Source organism: Macrobrachium rosenbergii, chromosome 56 (assembly GCF_040412425.1).
Source record: "Macrobrachium rosenbergii isolate ZJJX-2024 chromosome 56, ASM4041242v1, whole genome shotgun sequence".
Taxonomy (NCBI): Eukaryota; Metazoa; Arthropoda; class Malacostraca; order Decapoda; family Palaemonidae; genus Macrobrachium; species Macrobrachium rosenbergii.
The window spans coordinates 43,321,971-43,343,125 of NC_089796.1; the positions used below are offsets into that span (position 1 = coordinate 43,321,971).

The window sequence follows — 21,155 nt, forward strand, 5'->3', positions numbered from 1 at the left end:
CCAAGTAATTACAGAATCAGAGCCCTCCCGCCTCCCATCTCATGGACATAAGGGCACAGACAGAATGTTGCCACTGGCGAAAGTCGTTATCCACACACCCGTGCAGTGGTCAGGGCTTGGGACCTACACTATCCAATTTGAAGCGCTCCTGCGATTTTTTAATTTAGGGTTGCTGTGCGAGTGAAAGCTATAGCTAAGTAATTACTTGGTAAGTTTTATGAAACTTAATTTTATTATAAAAACATCATACTCCTCTTGTTCTGTTGTTTGATGTTTGAAAAAACCATCTAAAATTGTGGTGAACTGTTATGAGCAGTGTAATTTCCCTCATTGTTCTCTAAATTGAATCCCTTCACTCTGATCACAGAAGAGTAAAGTTACTGTTGAAAGTAATGTATATTGTATGAATTTGGTATGATTTTACAGTTCTTTGTTAATGCATAATATTTTTCTTCCAGAACATTTTGCGGGTCCCAAACTTGTGTGCTTTGAGGCTGTAGTGTCTGGAGATGAGCAAGAACTCGTCAAAGTAACTTTGTTACTATTATATATTACAATGGTAACTAGTGCAAAATTAAACAGCAAGCTTATTCATTCTCCTCTAATGGATTCACATACTCAACTAAAAGTAAGGTTTTGATTAATTTCAATGATGTAATTCATTTAAAAATTGCAGTGACCTTTGTAGGATTTGTAGTTTACAGTGACTATAAGTGTGTTAGAAGACCTGCATAATTATTGAGGTAAAAATTCTTTTGAAAAACAAATTAAGCTTTTATTCATCTGTAGGGGGGTAGTGCCGTCCAGTTTAACTCATGTAGTGCACTGTAGGCATTACTTAAGGTTCTTTGCAGCATCCCTTTGACCCCTAACTGTAACCCCTTTCATTCCTTTTACTGTACCTCCATTCATATTCTCTTTTTTCCATCTTACTTTCCACCCTCTCCTAACAATTGATTAATAGTGCAACTGCAAGGTTTTCCTCCTATTACACCTTTCAAACATTTTTAGTCAAGTTCTGTTTCAGTGCTGTATGACCTCAAACATTTTTAGTCAAGTTCTGTTTCAGTGCTGTATGACCTCATAGGTCCCAGTGCTTGGCCTTTGGCTTAAATTCTATATTCTGTTGTATCCTAAGCTTTCATTCCACACTTAAAAACCTGGTTGAAATACAATATATATCACTGCTCGTGTGGAATAACCAGATAGCTTGTAGTTATTCCTGTCAGTGAATACTTACTGCTAAAACCCTTCATTCTTAGTAAGAGGGAAACTTTGTGAAAAAATAAAGATGATAATAACACCCTAAAACTGATTTGAAAGTAGTATTGGATCATGACATTCTTCATACCAAAAGGCATTAAACATTGAAGAGATTATATCTCCAGATTGGTCGCACTGCACTCATGGATACTTGTTAAATAGCTCACAACCCAAATATTTTTATATAGAGAATGTAACAATTAAGGTATTTTACGTGATTGTCTGAACTTATGGCAACAGTCAGTCAAACTTCAAAAACAAACCAGTTCTGGAAATTTTACCAGCTTCTCTATAATTTTCTATTATTCAGTTTTTAGATATTTAAAGAATTGCAGTTTGCAAATATAAATCAACCTTTGAGGCTAGGAATTTCAACTCTGCAGTCTGGTTAAGCTGCTTGATGATAATGATAAAAATAAGAGTAATAATGCCTCAGTGTTTGGTGTTTTTATATTTAAGAAACATTAGAATGTCAGTGGTTTAGGTTATGAAAGTTCATGTAGATTTGATACTGTGAAAAGGTATTTTCATTACTCAGAAGATCAACATCTGGCTATAGTAGGATACCTGCTGTGGTACACACTAATACATTTACTTATTCTTACTTGAATTGTAGAGCATTGATAAAGTAACATCAGGGAATCTGGATGTGAATCAAATGTTGAATGAAATAAAGGTATTGTTTGGAAGAGCAACAAAGTTGACTTGACATGAATTAAATTACGAATGAAAATACAGTGGGTGCTATACAAAAGGCTGAGCATGAGTGGTAAAAGCCTCTTAATCTTTACTGATGCAAGTTTTTTTATTTGACTGGGGTAACGTATTCCGTAGGAGTTTGTTAATGTATGTTGTTGAATGAAACAGAATTACCTTTTGAAATGATAGCTTAGTATGTACTGTATATTATGCAGCCAGGAACTTGCAAAAATATTTTTGAGCTTTATAGTATTTGGGAAGACTTCTGAATTTATAGTGATAATGATCTTAGTTTTCAGAAGATGAATGTTATTAGATATATTTGATTGCTGATTTAAAACTCATGTCATGTTTTTTGTATTATTGTAATTTCAAAAATTTTAAGGTTATTCATCACTTTAATCTTAATTCATATCCTTTTACAGTTCATCTACTGAGTGTTCAAAGACTAGTTTTTGGTGTCTGTTAACCGAAAATAATGAAATAGGTACTTTATCATATTTTCTTGGTATTAAACACCTCAGATGTGTCTTTTGGAGTGAAAGTAATAAGATATTACTCAATGAGACAAAATCTTAAAACATTAGAAAATAATAATTGTTCAAAATTCACTTAACTTGTTGCCTTGTAGGAATCCCTAATCCCAATTACACATCCAGTGAAATTTGCCTCTGCCCTAATAAAATACTGGAAGACTGGTTATAACTAAATATGAGCATATGCTCTAGAAATTGTGTGGGAGAAATCTTGAACTTCTATCAAGTTGCTGTGAAGTGTATGAAATCCTTTAACCTGCGTCCATTTAAAAGCAAATGTAAGGGGTTAGGGGCATGTCAGGAAATGAATCATACCACTACTTTGAGGGAAGGCCCTTAGATTTCAGAATGACAAGGGAGTTTTCTTATGTAAATTTGGGAATAGTCTAACTTTAAATTCCATTGTAATAAGTTTTAATAAGGCAGTGTCATACAAAATCTACATTGTGGGAACCAAAATTTTTGTATTTCAGACAGGCTTATAGGTCTATGCTGTAGTTTGATGTGATTCTTTGTAGAATATCTTATATAACTTTCAGGCAAAATAACTACTGTATGATTTTCATAAAATATGACCAGAGCAAAGCAAATAGCATGTCCATGTGGTGGTGAATAATTCAAGATTTTTTTTTTTACTTTCAGTTGAAATATTTGATTGAATCCATACAAAAGAGAGGATCTGGGATGAGCAGCAAGTTCTTGGATATTCTTTGTCAAGAAAAAATAGGTTAGTAGTTTAGATGTGAATTTTCATGTTTTTAACTCCTCAATTTCTAACATGTTATTGTTCGTCTGAGAATACAGACCCCCTTTTTTTGATACAGTAGTATTCCTTTTGTCAGCCAGAAAGCTTGTTAACAACAATTAATCAGTGGCAGGTTGGTTGGGGGTGGTAGTGCCCAACTATCAGTGTCACTTACTTTTTTCTTTGGCTGTCATAGAGGAGATATGTTTGCTGCAGTGGGTGTGTATCACTCACTTTTTCTTTAGTTGATAAAGTGACAGTATGTCTGCTGCAGTGGATGCAATTACCATACAGGGAGTCCCAGTTTACGACAAGGTTCCGTTCCAACGCCACGTTGTAAGCCGAAAATCATTGTAACTCGAAATATTGTCAAAAATCGTAAGAAAACCTTACTTTTAATCATTTGGATTTCTTGTAAATGACATAAACTGCATGTTTATTGATTTTTTCATCAAAAAACCTCCAAATTTTTACCATTCTGTCCTTTTTGGAGCCATATTTCTTTGTCGGATCGGCGTCATAAATCTGGAATATGTGTTGTAACCTGGGAAATAATTTTTGACGAATGCATTTGAAGAGCTTCAGAAGCTCGCAACGTTGTAAGCCGAGCCCGTTGTAAGTCCTGCTTGTATGATGTTGGAAATATGTTCCCACTGCTCCTCTTCAAACATGTACAAAGGAAAGTGGTCTGTCTTCTGTGATTTGTTTTGTAGAAGGTGCCTCTATTTGGTTGGTATGTCTTTTCAGTTGACTGAGGACTTCTTAGTGTACCTTCATCAGAACAAGCTCCTCTTGGTCACAGTGGTGAAAGGCATTGCTTAGCCTTGAGTCGGGTATCTAAAGGGTATGGATCTTTCTTCATCAGTTATGCATGTTCTTGAGGAGCTTGGGCAGTCTTGTTCTCCAAGGGAATATCATCCTCCTGTGTGGGATGGAACTCGTGTTTTCCACAGCTTATCCCCAGCTCTGTATGAACCTTTTTGGGACACCCTTGTACTGGGAGCTCACTTTCATGCCATTCTGCTAACCTTACCTTTGATAAAGTATATTGGGGAGTTGCGTGGCTTATCCTATCTATTCCAGCACCAGGAGAATGGGTTTCCCTCTTTTTCTTATTCATTCCTGAGTTCTTGACAAAAACTCAGGATCTCTTGGTTCCTGATAAGAAATAGAGACAAGTTTCTTGAGCCCTTACCTCCCAGATTTCGTTGGTGGTGATCTGGATGAGATGCTTTTATGTCCGTTGCAAAGCTTAAGGTACACTTTGAAAAGGGCCTATCCTCTTTGAGCAGGGTGTGGGGAATTTCATCAGTACACCCTTTTGTTCCTTAGTAACCAAGCAAGCTTATGACTCCTCAAGTCAGGATGACAGTCTAGTGTGTGCGAGAACTCATAAAGTTAGGGGCATGGTCCTGTCCCTTGTCTTTTGGAAGAACTTTTCAGTTTTTCAAGTAGCAAGGGAGCGTCAGACCACCTGAGGAATGCCACCCTTAACCCTTAAACGCCTATTGGACGTATCATACGTCGACTAAAATTGTCTGTTGGGTGCCGAGTGGACGTACCGTACGTCGACTACAAAAAATTTCAACCTTCGGTCAACTTTGACTCGACCGAAATGGTCGAAAAACGTAATTGTAAGCTAAAACTCTTACATTCTAGTAATATTCAATCATGTACCTTCATTTTGCAACAAATTGGAAGTCTCTAGCACAATATTTCGATTTATGGTGAATTTTTGAAAAAAAAACTTTTTTCTTACGCATGGGCGGTAATTCAGCCGAAAATTTCATTAATTCTTTCGTCATTTTGTTGTAATTTTTGCACTGTTCTATATTAGCCGTTACATAAAGTTTTATATATGAAAATGTGTGCAATTTCATGTACAATACAACAAAATACAACCCATGGTTGTAGCTTTTATCAGTTTGGAAATATTTTCATATAAACCATGATAACTGCCAAAATTTCCACCTTCGGTCAACTTTGACTCGACCGAAATGGTAAAAAAACGCAATTTTAAGCTAAAACTCTTACGATCTAGTAATATTCTATCATTTACCTTCATTTTGCAACCAATTGGAAGTCTCTAGCACAATATTTCGATTTATGGTGAATTTTTGAAAAAACTTTTTCCTTACGTCCGCGCCAGAAATTCTTTAAACGCGTTGTCGTAATGTTTGCATTGTTTTATATTAGTCGTTACATAAAGTTTTATATATGGAAATGTGCGCAATTTCATGTAGAATACAACAGAAAATAACTCATGGTTGTAGCTTTTATCAGTTTTGATTTTCATATAAATCACGATAACTGCCAAAATTTCAAGCTTCGGTCAACTTTAACTCGACCGAAATGGTCAAAAAACGCAATTATAAGCTAAAACTCTTACATTCTAGTAATATTCAATCATGTACCTTCATTTTGCAACAAACTGGAAGTCTCTAGCACAATATTTCGATTTATGGTGAATTTCTAAAAAAAAAAAAAATTTTCCTTACGTCTGCGTGCGGTAACTCGGCCGAACATCTCAGAAATTCATTCGTCATGTTGTCATAATGTTTGCATTGTTTTACATTAGTCGTTACATAAACTTTTATATATGAAAATGTGTGCAATTTCATGTAGAATACAACAGAAAATAGCTCATTGTTGTAGCTTTTATCAGTTTTGAAATATTTTCACATAAATCACGATAACTGCCAAAATTTCAACCTTCGGTCAACTTTAACTCGACCAAAATGGTAAAAAAACGCAATTGTAAGCTAAAACTCTTACATTCTAGTAATATTCAATCGTTTAACTTCATTTTGCAATAAATTGGAAGTCTCTAGCACAATATTTCAATTTATGGTGAATTTTTGAAAAAAACATTTTCCTTACGTCTGCGCTGGTAACTCGGCCGAACATATCAGAAATTCTTTAGTCTCGTTGTCGTAATATTTGCACCGCTTTATATTAGTCGTTACATAAAGTTTTATATATGAAAATGTGCACAATTTCATGTACAATACAACAGAAAATAACTCATGGTTGTAGCTTTTATCAGTTTTGAAATATTTCCATATAAATCACGATAAATATTAAAAATTTGACTTTCGGTCAACTTTAACTCGACCGAAATGGTCGAAAACTGCAATTGTAAGCTAAAACACTTACAGTCTAGTAATATTCAATCAATTAGCTTCATTTTTCAACAAACGGGAAGTCTCTAGCACAATATTTCGATTTATGGTGAATTTTTGAAAAAAACATTTTTTTACGTCCATGAAAGTTACAAATTCATGCATCATTTTGTGATAATATTTTCTCTGTGTTGCTTTGATCGTTTTAAAATTTATTATATACCAAAATCATCGCAATTTAGTGTACAATACAACTAAAAAAATTAGCTCATTAGCTTTAACCGTTTGCTTACAGCGATTTGTATACAATTATATACGAGTTTTTTTTTTTTTTCACTGTCATATATTCCAATATTTATATATGATAATGATATTTTTTTCATTTCTGATGGTTGCATACTAAACCTCAGGCAATGACAAAAAATGAGCCAAAAATGAATTCTTAATCTTAAAAACTAAGCGTGCTGTGATTTAAAAAAAAAAAACTTTTTTTCCGCTTCGGCGCTAACTCACCGAACGCCACCAGCATACGGGAGACGTTTTTGTAAATAGGGCTTCGGCGTTAAAGGGTTAATACCTCCTGCTTTGGACCTGTGGTGGCTGCTTGACAGATTTTGTAACCATCCAGCTCCATTTGTCTGTTTGGACAGAAAAATATCTTGCCTGGGTACTTAGTTTAGCATAAATATGGGGTTGAATGTAAAGTTGCTTCCTTCTCCCTATGTGGATCAGCTGCTAAGCCCAAGCATTTGTTGGATTAGGCCATGATGTAGGTAGGCTGCACAATCATGCAACCAGTTTTAGAGCTTCATATGTCTCAATACTTTTAACAAGGGATGCGGAGTGGTGATAGTGGAGCAGGATAATGGGAAAAAAGTGCAAATGGTGATAAAAGCAACAGATTTGGCATGAGAACTCTTATTATCCCCATAAATCAAAGTCAACGTCCGGCCACCTCAGTATTTGGCTATTTCCAAGGTGACTGACACTTTTCCAAAATGGCAGCAAGTTTGCTATATATTTCAAATATTTTCATTTCATAAGCCTATAAAAGTTGCGTACCGTCCATATAATAATTGAGAATTTGTATTTTGGCATCATACTGTCATGAAGAGATAAAGTGAACCCATCTTTCCAGTATGGCCACCATATGAACACCATATTTCCAAAATGGCCACCAAAGATTAAAAAAAAGTGTGTATCTCCAGAGAGAAACCAATATGTTTTGTGTTAGTTTTAGTAAGTGCAGCTGCAGAGAGCTGTGTAGCTAAGTCCAGATTTGTAGCCTTGCACCTGCAATGGCATTCCTTTTTGCAGCCACACTTATTCAGTTCTTGGCAAGATGTTGCTACTATTGGCAAATCTGTCCAATACGGAAACCAGGTGCCATCAATCTGTTGCCATCCCCAGTGTCTTGGACTGGGCAACATGTTGCCATCCCCAGTGTCTCTGGCTGGGCAAAACTGGATGACATACTAAAGACTGGCACCCTTGTAGGGGGAATGCAATCATAAGTCTTTGCTTTCTTGCAGAGAGATCAAGTTGATAATAAGTTTGTTGTCCCGTGGGCTCGAACCAGCGAAGGACAAGAACTCAGGACTACAGTGGACGCATTAACCCATGCGGCCAGCAAGTTAGGTATAAGTGGATATCGTCTCCCATATACAAATCCCCCTTCGAACTCAGGTGTTTGTATTTAGAGACAATATCCACCCACCTCTGCCATGCTAACCGTGTAGTTTGTTTGTCGCACGCAGCTATATTATGACTTATTTATCACATCACCGTGATTCATATACAATCAGTAAGCTACAAACGTCCTTTAATATCCAATTCGCTCTACCTCAGAAATAATATATTTTCATATATGTTACCGAAGGGGAATTTTTCAGTTGATAATAAGTTCGTCGTCCCGTGGGCTCAAACCAGCGAAGGACAAGAACTCAGGACTACAGTGGACGCATTAACCCATGCGGCCAGCAAGTGAGGTATAAGTGGATATCGTCTCCCATATACAAATCCCCCGTCGAACTGGGTTAATGCGTCCACTGTAGTCCTGAGTTCTTGTCCTTCGCTGGTTCGAGCCCACGGGACGACGAACTTAATATCAACTAAAAAATTCCCCTTCGGTAACATATATGAAAATATATTATTTCCGAGGTAGAGCAAATTGGATATTAAAGGACGTTTGTAGCTTACTGATTGTATATGAATCATGGTGATGTGATAAAAAAGTCATAATATGGCTGCGTGCGACAAACGCACTACACGGTTAGCATGGCAGAGGTGGGTGGATATCTTCTCTAAATACAAACACCTGAGTTCGACGGGGAATTTGTATATGGGAGACGATATCCACTTATACCTCACTTGCTGGCCGCGTGGGTTAATGCGTCCACTGTAGTCCTGAGTTCTTGTCCTTCGCTGGTTCGAGCCCACGGGATGACGAACTTATTATCAACTAAAAAATTCCCCTTCGGTAACATATGAAAGTATATTATTTCTGAGGTAGAGCGAATTGGATATTAAAGGACGTTTGTAGCTTACTGATTGTATATGAATCACGATGATGTGATAAAAAAGTCATAATATGGCTGCGTGCGACAAATGCACTACACGGTTAGCATGGCAGAGGTGGGTGGATATCGTCTCTAAATACAAACACCTGAGTTCGACGGGGGATTTGTATGTGGGAGACGATATCCACTTATACCTCACTTGCTGGCCGCATGGGTTAATGCGTCCACTGTAGTCCTGAGTTCTGGTCCTTCGCTGGTTCGAGCCCACGGGACGACGAACTTATTATCAACTAAAAAAATTCCCCTTAGGTAACATATATAAAAATATATTATTTCCGAGGTAGAGCGAAAGGGATATTACAGGGCGTTTGTAGCTTACTGATTGTATATGAATCACGGTGATGTGATAAAAAAGTCATATATATATATATATATATATATATATATATATATATATATATATATATATATATATATATATATATATATATATATATACACATACATATATATATATATATATATATATATACACAATATATATACATATATATATATATATATATATATATACACATATATATATATATATACATATATATATATACATACACACACATATATATACATACACACACATATATATACATACACACACATACATATACATATACATAAATTTATACATACAATATATATATATATAGGCAGTCTCCGGTTTACGACAGGGTTTCCGTTCTGACGACGCGTCATAAGCCGAAAATCGTCGTAAACCGGAAAAATCGTCGAAAATCATAAGAAAACCTTACTTTTAATCCCTTGAGTATCCTTTGGGTATCTTGAAAATGACATAACCTGCATTTTTATTGAGTCTTTCATAAAAAAAAAACCTCCAAAATTTTACCATCCTACTGTTTTGAAGCCAGAGAGAGAGAGAGAGAGAGAGAGAGAGAGAGAGAGAGAGAGAGAGAGAGAGAGAGAGAGAGAGACTGCCTCACCACTTATCCACCAGAAAAAGACTTGGAATCCCACAGAACTACATTGCTCTCCCATTTTTACTTTAAGTATCATCCTACATAAAATATAGCTTAAGCTATTATCCTATTACAGTGACCACTCGCTACTTCGCGATTCAATTATCGCGAAATCACGACTTCACGGAGTTTTTAATATATATTAATGGAAACTATAGCGCGGATTTTCTGGAGAAAAATCGCGATATATGAACACCCAAAATTTCTCATTAAATCCATTAAAATATTAATAAGAAATAGTATTTCCTAGTCTAAGAAAAAAAAAAAAAAAAGATATTTGCACTTGTAACTCCTATGACAAAAAAAAAAAAACCATCTGGAAAGTGATGCCTATAAATGGAAAGTGATGCCTATACAGTACAGTACCGTGTGTTCCATTGTTGGGAAAACACAAAGCGTACCATCTCGGTGACTAAGTGCGTTGTAACACGGGCTGTGATTGGTGCATGGGAGGGAGATGACAAATTTCAGCTTCCCGATTTCTAATCGGGCCTGTGATTGGTGCTTAGACTGATGCTCAGAACTTGCAGCATCTCCCCTTGTCTCTCTCTCGCGGCCACTTCGCTTCAAGCTTTCTCGCCGAACGGTTTTTTTTACGCTGTGCTGTGTGATTTTTTTTTGTGGTTTTAGTTGAACTTTGCTCCAATTTTCACCCCCTGCAATGGCTCCCAAGCGTGCTGCTTCTTCCAAGGCTGGTACCGAGCCTAAACGCCATCGAAGAATGATGATGATCACTGAAAAGGTGAAACTTCTCGATATGTTGAAGGTAGGGAGAAAGTTTGCGGCTGTAGCCCGCCATTTTGGCGTGAACGAATCCACCATTCGCTACATCTACAAGGACGAGGTTAAGATTAGGAAGACAGCTGCCATCATCTTTAACAAGTCTGCGAAGAGAGTGGTTACGGCTCGTAATAAAACTATTGTCCGTATGGAAGCTGCTTTGGCCATGTGGATAGCCGACTGCCGAAAGAAGTACATAGCCTTGGATACGAACATTATCCAGACAAAGGCTAGGAGCCTGTACGAGACCTTCGCCACTAAGGAACCAGAGGACGACAGTGGCGAGCATAAAGAAGCAGAAGATGAAGAAGACGTAGATGATCCGCAACCAGAGACGTCCAGTCATTCACCACGTAAGAAACTGCAATTTTCTGCTAGCAAAGGGTGGTTTGCAAAGTTTCAGAAACGCTACGCGTCACTGCTGAAACATATGTCAATGAAATCTTCAAGAAGATTATCTCTGAAGGTGAATATCAGCCCGAACAAGTTTTTAATATGGACGAGACGGGCTTGTTTTGGAAAAGAATGCCCTCGCGAACTTTCCTTTTCAAAGAGGAAGCAAAAGCCTCTGGCTTTAAAGCATACAAGGATCGTGTGACCCTCGTGATGTGTGGCAATGCTGCGGGATTTTTATTAAAGCCAGGACTTATTTACAAGTCTAAAAACCCAAGGGCTTTAAAAAACAAAAACAAGAATCTGCTGCCCGTACATTGGATGCACAATCCAAAGGCCTGGATAACGAAGATGCTGACCTCCGACTGGTTCCACCAGTGTTTTATCCCGCAAATGAAGGTGTATCAAGCAGAAAAGTCCTCCTCATTATGGATAATGCTGGTGGCCATGCTACTGATCTGTCGTATTTGGGGGTTCAGGTTGAGTTCCTACCGCCCAACACGACGTCACTTATTCAGCCAATGGACCAGGGAGTTATTAGGGCGTTCAAGACCCTGTACACGAGGAATGCCCTGGCGAACCTGGTTGCTTCCATGGATGCCGCCCAAGAAGACAACGATTTCAACTTGAAGGCATACTGGCAGCAGTACACAATTGCTACGTGCCTCCAAAATATCCACAAGGCATTGGAAGAAATGAAGCCTGCCACCATTAACATCAGCTGGAAGAAGTTGTGGCCCGAGGTTGTTTACGACGACAAAGGATTTACACCTGCTGAAATCCAACACTCGGCAGTACAGAAAGCTGTGCAGTTGGCTGCGATCCTTGGAGGTGAGGGCTTTGCAGACATGACCACGGGCTACGTCGACGAACTTCTAGACTGCCACTCCCAGCCGCTAACTGATGAAAACCGCGAAGAGTTGACAAAGTCGGCGAGCGAAGAAGAAGAAGAAGCAGCGCAGCAAGAAACAGAAGTTGTCTCCCAAACTGGCTTGACTTTGGAACGGCTCGCCGGGCTCTGCAAGCTGGCTAAGGAACTGCAAGAGCGGTTGCAGGAATGGGACGACGATATGGTTCGATTGGTTCAATTCTGCAACATGGTTGATGACGTCATGGCCCCCTACAAGACGCTCTTCGACCAGAAAAAGAAGCAGCGGCAGCAACTGCCAATCACAATGTTTTTGCAGCCTCGCAAAAAAGAGCCAGTTCCTGCTGCTGCTACTACGGTTACACCTTCAGAAACCGCGGAAGAAGTGGAAGAGGTGCCCCAGGAAATGGCACTGCCGTCTGAAGAGATGTAAAATACAATCATTGACTGTGCGGTAAAAGTCATCATCACCTTCATCGTCATCATTTTTACTGCGCAGCAAATTCATCACCATCTTCATTCAAGTTTTACTTCAACTTCTTTTGTGGTGGGTACAGTAACAATCTTTATTTTTTTTAATCTTAAGTGTTACTGTACTGTATTACATGTAATGCAGTACAGTAACATGATACTGTATTGTATTACTGTATGTATACTGTATTCTTTAAAATTTAAAGCTTGCCAATCACGTCATATACTATAGCTACTTTACCACAGTAAATTAGCTGCTGTTATATGGTACTATAAACTTACCTACTGAAGTCATATTGCTTAACAGTTGTCCCTGTTATTAATATAGTAAAGGGTGGGTTGTTAAGAGTACAGGGAGGGTTTTAAAAAGTCCAAATACTGTACAAGTTAAATAAATAAATATGCTGTTCGTACTTCGCGGAATTTCACTTATCGCGGCCTGTCATGGAACCTATCTCCCGCGATAAACGAAGGGTCACTGTACTACTGTATAAATCTTTGAAATTATATTAATATCTTTTCAAAGTCATCTTGAACACTAGTACCCTTTTCCAACCAGAGAGAGAGAGAGAAAATGAATTACCACTACGACTTACATTCAGCCATTCTTGTACTGGCACGGGCGAGAGAGAGAGAGAGAACGAGAGAGAGGGTTTATCTCTTTAATCTCTCGAGGAATGTTAATCCATTTCTCTTTACTGCGACTGACAACAAAAATTGGTTTTTTTCTTTGTCTTCCAAAGATGTAGGCTACTACTTTTACTAAGCATTTTTAAAGCACCATGAACACACACACACACACACACACACACACACACACACATGCAGTGTGCATAGGTAAAGAGACTCAAATTAGCAGTATCTGTTTCTGAGAGAGGGAAGGGCTGAACTTAGTATCTATTTGTAATATATCTATCCATTTCTCATTCTACCTTTTGGCGAGAGAGAGAGAAAGGAAGGGAGAAAGTGATCTTCCGGCCTTAGTCTGCCTTGAAATTGCATAATTGTTGTAATTTAAGGATATTGTATTATTATTATTATTTAATCTTATTAATATTTGAAAATTAGCACTTATTATTAGGTAAGTCATTTATACATCATACAAACGTAGTTAGTTGTCATCTCCCACAAATTTGATAGAAAAATCTTATGCAGTCATTCTCTCTCTCTCATGTCGGAGAGAGAGAGAGAAAAAAACACTATCCCCCTCTTTATAGTGTATGCAAAGCCCATGAGGTACAAGCTTTGTGATTGGTTAAAATCCCACCCTTCCTGCCAATAGCATGTCGTCAAGGAGGGCGGGAAGGGGAAGAGGGGGTTGTTACAAGTTGTTATTGGCTACTGTCAGTCCTGCTAGCCAATAGCATATCGTCATGGAGAGAAGGGGTTGCTACGAGCTCTGTTATTGGCTACTCGTAATCCTCCGAGCGGTATCGTCATAAGCCTACGTCAAAGCAATAAAAAAAATTGTCACACAAGCAATGATGGGATTTTGGTATATTTTTATGTTTATATACAGTAATCGATATTTCTTTGAAGGATATATGCAATACAGAGAGAAATATGGGCGGTTGGACGTACTTAAATCTCAAAAGTGAAATTATTCGTGAATTATTCGGGGACAGAGAGGGAGAAAGATAGAGGTTGAATGAAGTGATTACATCGGTAAGCAATTTTATGATTTCATGGGATTTTAATTTAACTTTTATCGATACTTTGCTGTGGATACCTTAATATTAATATTTTAAAATTAGTGAGTAATTTTTTCATCATAAAAAATGTATTTAGTCATGAAAATAAAATAAAAATCAGTAATTAATGAATATTGCTCTATGAAAAAATCTGCGAATGTAAATTTTCTTCCATCGTATGCGTTGGACACCGAGTCATCCCAAATATTACCGTCAAGAATCATAAGAAAACTTTAATTTTAATCCTTTGGGTGTCTTGAAAACAATGAATCCTGCATTTATATTAAGTTTTTCATAATAAAAACCCTCCAGATGTTGACCATTCTGCTGTTTTGGATGCATGTTTCTTCCTATCGTCATCGGACTGGCGCTGTCCGAAATACCGTCGAAAATTGTAAGAAAACCTTACTTTTAATCCTTTGGGTGTTTTGAAAACAACGAATCCTGCATTTATATTGAGTTTTTCCTAATAAAAACCCTCCAAATATTGACCATTCTGCTGTTTTGAATGCATATTTCTTCCAATCGTCGTAGGATTGGCGTCGTCTAAAATACCGTCGAAAATCGTAAGGAAACCTTACTTTTAATCGTTTGGGTGTCTTGAAAACAATGAATCCTGCATTTATATTAAGTTTCTCATAATAAAAACCCTCCAAATATTGACCATTCTGCTGTTTTGGATGGATATTTCTTCCGATCGTCGTCGGACTGATGTCATCTGAAATACCATCGAAAATCGTAAAAAAAACCTTACTTTTATTCCTTTGGGTGCCTTGAAAACAATTTATCCTGCATTTACATTGAGTTTTTCAACAGAAAACCCTCCAAAATTGACCATTCCGCCATTCTGGAGCCATATTTCTTCCGTCGGACCGGTGTTGTCAGTGTCGTAAACCTGGAACATGCGTTGTAACCCTGGAAATAATTTTTTTATGAATATATTTGAAAAGTGTTGTAAACTCGGAACGTTGTAAGCCAAGACCGTCGCAAACCGGAGACTGTCTGTGTGTATATATATATATATATATATATATATATATATATATATATATATATATGTGTGTGTGTGTGTGTGTGTGTGTGTGTATGTATATATATAATTTACAACCATAATCTCAAGCAGGATGGACAATATAGCCTGAGTGAACTTATGTTGTAACCAGTGGTTTAAATATAATTTTTTAAATAGTCTTGATTAATAGCTGACAAGGTGGGAAAGTTATTTACAACTCCTGAGCCCCAACACAAAATAACTACTAATATTAATGAATGTTGCTCTGTTTTCAGTGTGTTTGATTATATAGTAATTCCTCTTAGGCTTCAGGATATAATTTACTACATTTTTTGCCTAATATACAAGAATTCATAAAAAAATTGCTTAGATATGTGAACTCCACTGCCCAGTGGCAGGAAATCCTTCCACTCTCAAATTTATATTTACACATAAAATTTTAGTTCTGATGGCAGAACCTTGTTATTTAGACCAATGTCAATTATTTCTGAAGAAATAATCCATAGGTACTTCAGTGGATAATTATGGCCATTAATGGTTTAAAGAAATAACTTCAAAAAAAATTTTTAATTTTCAGGAATTTTAGGAATGCCATAGATAACTGTATAATTAATAAATGACTAATGAAACCACTGGATTGTCATGGAAGCACTTGAAAATTACTATCCAGAAAATGCCAGCATTTCAAATATTCTTTCTGTAAATTAGTGAACCTGGTGCAATTGTTGAAATGAGTTGGATGGCAGCTTATCCAGGCATTCAAGGAAATAAAGACAATGAAGTAGCCAAGTATGCAGCCATGAAGACAAAATCAAGCATAATCATTCACAAAAATAACTTTACAATAATGATTGAGCTCATTGTAACAAATGCCAGAATTCTTGAAATTATGAAACTGGCAATCATTACTTTATTCATTTCCACAAGAGCAAATCATTGAGCTTGTGCCTGTGAAAGTTGAGTTTTAATTTTGTGGTCTTGTGGAACTATCTTTTGTAGCTTACAGTTGTAACTTGGTGGTCTGGTCAAATTTTTTTATGACCACTAATGTCATGTTATTGGTGTTTTTCGAATTATAGCTTTGTCTAAATCTTGTTTTCTTTTGCTTGTAGCTTTTAATATAAAATAATTGTATTTGTACTGCTTTCAGATGCTAAGACTACAGGAAATTGCCAAACCCCAGTCACTACTAATGCTCCTTGGGGATCACCCACAGTTTATTCCAGTTCTCCAAAAACATCTGTAACTTCACCTTTACGAGAACTAGTCCAAGTGAGTAGAACTGTTATGGGAACTTCACTAGCCTTATTTCATATAATTTCAAGGCTTACAAATACTGTATTGTGTATTTTAAATGAATCTTACCTCTCTATTATGTTAGCAGAAGGATGACAGAATATAAACTAAAAAATTTTCATTTAGATCATCTGGTTATATTGTCTATTGACCCCTCCCTTCCAGGATGAACTGTGGTTCATGTGTCTATTGTTCTCGGTGGTTCTTTCTGTCGTGGTGGTATGAGGACCACTGGACAGTGTCTCTTATAATTTGCTTTTTGCTGAACTGGATCATTTGGGTTTGATATTGATTGCCTTTGTTGACTTGTTTAATATGTATACTGCTGCAAATGTCTAAGGGATACTTACTTGATTCTGGGCGGCAACGGATGAATGTAGGGAATTCCTTAGGTTATCAAGAAATCTACTGTATTCGTTACACATCTTACTCAGTAGTATGACAACTTTGTAGGCAAACCAGGGAAATCTGTGGCTTAGGGTCTTCTTCAAGTGAGGGAAAATTACGCAAACTCAAGGGTTCTCTTAACTAATTGTATTTACAAAGCAAACATAGATCAAGAGAATGACGAATTACTGGGCAGGTAATAATAAGGGCCTGCTAAATGAGTGAATCCTACACAGGATAAATATTCTACGCCAATGATGTCTTCATAATAGGAAACATCGCAGTAGGGGTAGAAGAGGGACTGCACATGGAGTGATTTCATAGTCGGGGCCTATCTGCAATATATGCAAGACGGTTACTTGCAAGAATAATAAGATGCTCAAAGGGAACTGAGGGAATGCACAGATGGTGCCAAATAACTCAGTTCAACATTAAATGCATAATTACGTTAACTGAATGCTCCAACACAAATTACTGAAGGTGATCGCACAATGGAAAATAAATGAAGATCAGACAGAGAAGTAACAGGAATCGTGACTGACTAAGAAATTATTTCGGTACATTACCTTTGTCAAGGTGACGGTGTCCTTGTTTGATGGGTGCTGGCGATGGAGGAGGGAATTAAAATGCCACTACAAAAGTATACTGGTTCGAACCTTGGGGTCGAACACGTGGAAAGTTCGAGGGTCAGGCAAGGTTAAGGACATCTGTCCTTGGTGGTGTTCTGCACTCTTCTCTCTCTCGATTGCTGTTGCATCATCTATAAATAACGTCGGAGATTACGCGGTGGCGTCTGACTAGATGGCGCAAAGGTCAATCTTCTTCACGTTTTCCAAATAGGCCGCATGGCATCATGTAAACCTTGTGTAGGGTTAACATGGCGGGGGCTCCTCCCTTGCCCATTGTCCGACGCTGTCAAGGAAGGCATCTTCGAAGGCCGCCTGGAAACAAGGCCTTAGGAGTTATTTTGAACAGAGAGAAGGGTTAGGCTCGACCATTTTGGGGAATGAAGAAGAGAGTTTATGAAGGTGTGAGTGGGAACCCACAGTTCTAGTAATTAAAACAATTGAAATGAATTTTCTTTCTTTCTCTGCTACATTACAGATGGAAAAACGGGTGAGGTGGCTTGTAAAACGGTTCCATCCGTCGCACCTCCCCAACCAAGATAGCATTCACACCCTAGATCTGGTGAGAATGATTACCAGCAAGCAAACTCACTTAAAGACTTTACTTTACTTCTCTCTCATTTCCCTTTGGTGCCTTATAATTTAACTTAAACTTCTGCACAGCAATTAATTTCAGGAGGTAAAACAACACTGTGACGTTTACGTTAATGCAGAATAAATACTTGCTGCTAGAAATGACATATTCTTATCATTAAATTCCTATTACGTTTGGCAGCGTTAATGAGAATATTTTCACAACGTAATGGTATAGTTAAAACAATGAATTAATCATAGGTTAATTCTAGAGATACTTCATGCACTGTTAATAATAATCAATTATGAATTTTGCATACATGCAGTTACTCTGCCTTGAAGAGGCATTACAATAAGGTAAACGTGGGCTTAGGTGTTTCCATGATACTTGATCAACAGCTCAGTGCCATTTGGGCACTATAAACAAGGTCGCGAGTCTGCGACTCGAGACATATTACAGAGATTCACAAAGAGAATAGGTGACAGATTCAGAGTAATCAATGATTAATTAAAGATGATGATTAAATATGCCGAAATTACATTCCTTAGCCTATGGACAACAGCTAGGTTCATTCTAAGCCCCAAGAAGGCCGCAAAGGTAGCCAAAGGGCGTGACTCCTCCAGCAAGATCATTTACCAACATCTGCGATAATGGCGCTGTGCCAAGTTGGCACTCATATAATAATAACTACTGGCGATGGCATATTGTATTTTAAATGCATCTATGCTGCGGTAGGCATGAAAGGGAAGTCATAGGACTTATACAGTTGGCATATCTGTCAATGGCACTCTGCATTGGCAGATGTGAATAAAGTAAAATGGGACTTTGGTGAGGCATAAAATGAGTAATAATCAAAAGTAAGGAAGGGAAATGTTAAAGGAAAAGAATAAGGGATAGAGTTATAAGGAAAATAGATAGGTGAAGGACCCTGACTTCCTCTTCTGGATAGAGGTGCCAAAGTCTTCGTAGGGAAAAGGGATGGCACTGTGCCAGTTTGGCACGGGTGCCAGGAGGGTGGGGGCGAGGAGAGGGCTCTTGAAGCTACCTGGAATTATCCATGCCCATGGTATTTCCTCCACAGACCTCTCTTACTTTGATGGTTTGTCTTGGTTGGGGAATTGGTGGAACCGAGCGTGGGGAAGGTATTTGAGTACCACCTGTGTCGGCATCCTTGATGGCTGACATAGGGGCCTTCGTTGCAAGTTCTACCATGATGCGTCACAGTTCCTTGAGTTCATCAGCCATTTGAGAAATGGCAGAACCTTTACTCGCTGTTGTGTCTGCGGCGGACTGAGACAGAGCGTAAGCTGTCGTGGCGGGGCGTGAGAGGCTTGCAGGTAAGATTGTGAGGCCGCACCCGTGGGTGAGCTTCCGCTGTGGTCGGAAGAATCCGTCTCTCTTACCGGCATTGGTAACAGAGCCAAGCCGGGAGAAGAGAGGCAACCTGGACTAGGATCTCTGGAATGGAGATTAGGGGTGTGCTGTGGTGCTGGCACTAAAGAAGGGTCAGGCACTAATAATTGATTTGGAATTTTCTCGTCGTTTGGGACGGACGGAGCTTGGCACTGCTCAGTGCACCCAGGTGACACTGGCAGAGATTGTGAATCAAATGTGGGATCTCCTGGAGGGGGATTATTTGGGGCCCTGGCCCTGGCACTGGGCCAGGGCCGGGCACCGGAATGGGATCAGGAATTGCTCTTGATGGAGGGGGCCACTGCACATTGCACTCAGGTGGCATTGGCATTGGAACAAATGCATGCGTTTGAGACTTAATTGTGCCAAATGAATGGTGTGGGGGGTTTGGTCCCCAGGATTGCTCTAACTGAGATGGGGACTGGAAGTCCTGCCCCAGGAGGAGGTCATAACCCTGGGAATGTATCTGGTGACTGCAAGGTCGCAGATTTCAGATCTCTGAGGTCTCTTGATCCTCAACTTGACTATAGGAAGTGTCATCTTAAAGTGATTGATACCCTCAATCATGACGAGTTTACGTCTGCTAATGGTAGCTCCATGGGGAACTTGTCTTCCCTTATGAGGGACATTTGTGCACCAGAATCATCAAATGCCTTGACCTGGCTGGTGGGGCACCTACCTTGGGAAAGTGCCACATAAATGGGACCCTGGGCTGGAGGACCCAAGGATGTTGGGTCAGTGACTGCCAAGGCAAGGGCGGGCGTACTTGACTTATTATTATTGGGGCAATTTGCCCATTGGGCACTGTCCCATTGGAGGGAGCAGGCCCTTTACCCTTCGTCCACGACCCAGCTGTGGCTCGTTGGGGTGTTGTCCCGTTTGAGGACGTAGAGGGGTCTTCTGGCTGATGCTCAGCCTTCAAGCGGCACAGTTCACTGGGGTGCCCTATTCTCTTACAATACCCACACACGGGTTGCTAATGGGGGATGGGGGTGCCCATTCTTGGGAGGTTGCTGGGAGTTGGTCGAGGTAGGCCAGGAGGGATATAATTTTCGGCCGTGGGAAGCTGGCGGGGCATAAAATAAGAAGTCCTTGAGCTGGAAGAGTTCAAGGACATCCTCCACACTAGTAGCTTTCAGAGATTCTAGCCATCGTTTCAGGGCCTGGGTCTTTTGAAGATCCACTCAGACCAGGTTTGGCCTGATTCCTTGGGAATATTTCTCCACCTTTTCCTCCAATGGTCAGGACTTATTTCAAAAGCTTTTATAATAGGTTGGCAGACAAGGGTAAGATTTCCTTGATTCTTAGGGGGGGAGAGCATTGAATGCAATAGCACCCTTCCCTTCAAGGTGCTTTCCCAGGGTCAGAGACACTTCTTTGGTAGAGGGCTGATAGGTCATCAGGACCTTTTCAATATGGTCGAGCCAGGCTTCAGGCTTGGCTTCATCCCATTTTCTTATGAGGGTGCCAACACTGCTGAGGGTTGAGTGAGTGGAGGGTGTTGGTGTGTTGCCTGCCTGTTGTGAGCTGCCATTGCAAGCTGATGAGCTTTCTTTCTCCCTCTCCTGTCTTTCTGCCTCTTCTCGTTTCTCCTGGGCTATTCTTTCTTTCTTCTTCTCCTGTCTTTCTGCCTCTTCTCGTTTCTCCTGGGCTATTCTTTCTTTCTCCTTCTGTCTTTCTGCCTCTTCTCGTTTCTCCTGGGCTTACGGGGTTATACACTTATGGT

General features: G+C 39.0%; 1 protein-coding gene across 5 annotated transcripts in view; it reads left to right on the top strand.

The window, feature by feature from the left end:
- The window catches only part of LOC136836055 (putative leucine-rich repeat-containing protein DDB_G0290503), a 359,912-nt gene that overhangs the window by 40,555 nt on the left and 298,202 nt on the right, over positions 1–21,155 (top strand). For all 5 annotated transcript variants that reach the window (XM_067099946.1, XM_067099947.1, XM_067099948.1 and 2 more), the window contains exons 4-6: positions 459–628; positions 3,141–3,225; positions 16,284–16,405. In XM_067099946.1, the coding sequence (XP_066956047.1) occupies positions 459–628; positions 3,141–3,225; positions 16,284–16,405 (377 nt within the window). The remainder of the gene's footprint in view (positions 1–458; positions 629–3,140; positions 3,226–16,283; positions 16,406–21,155) is intronic.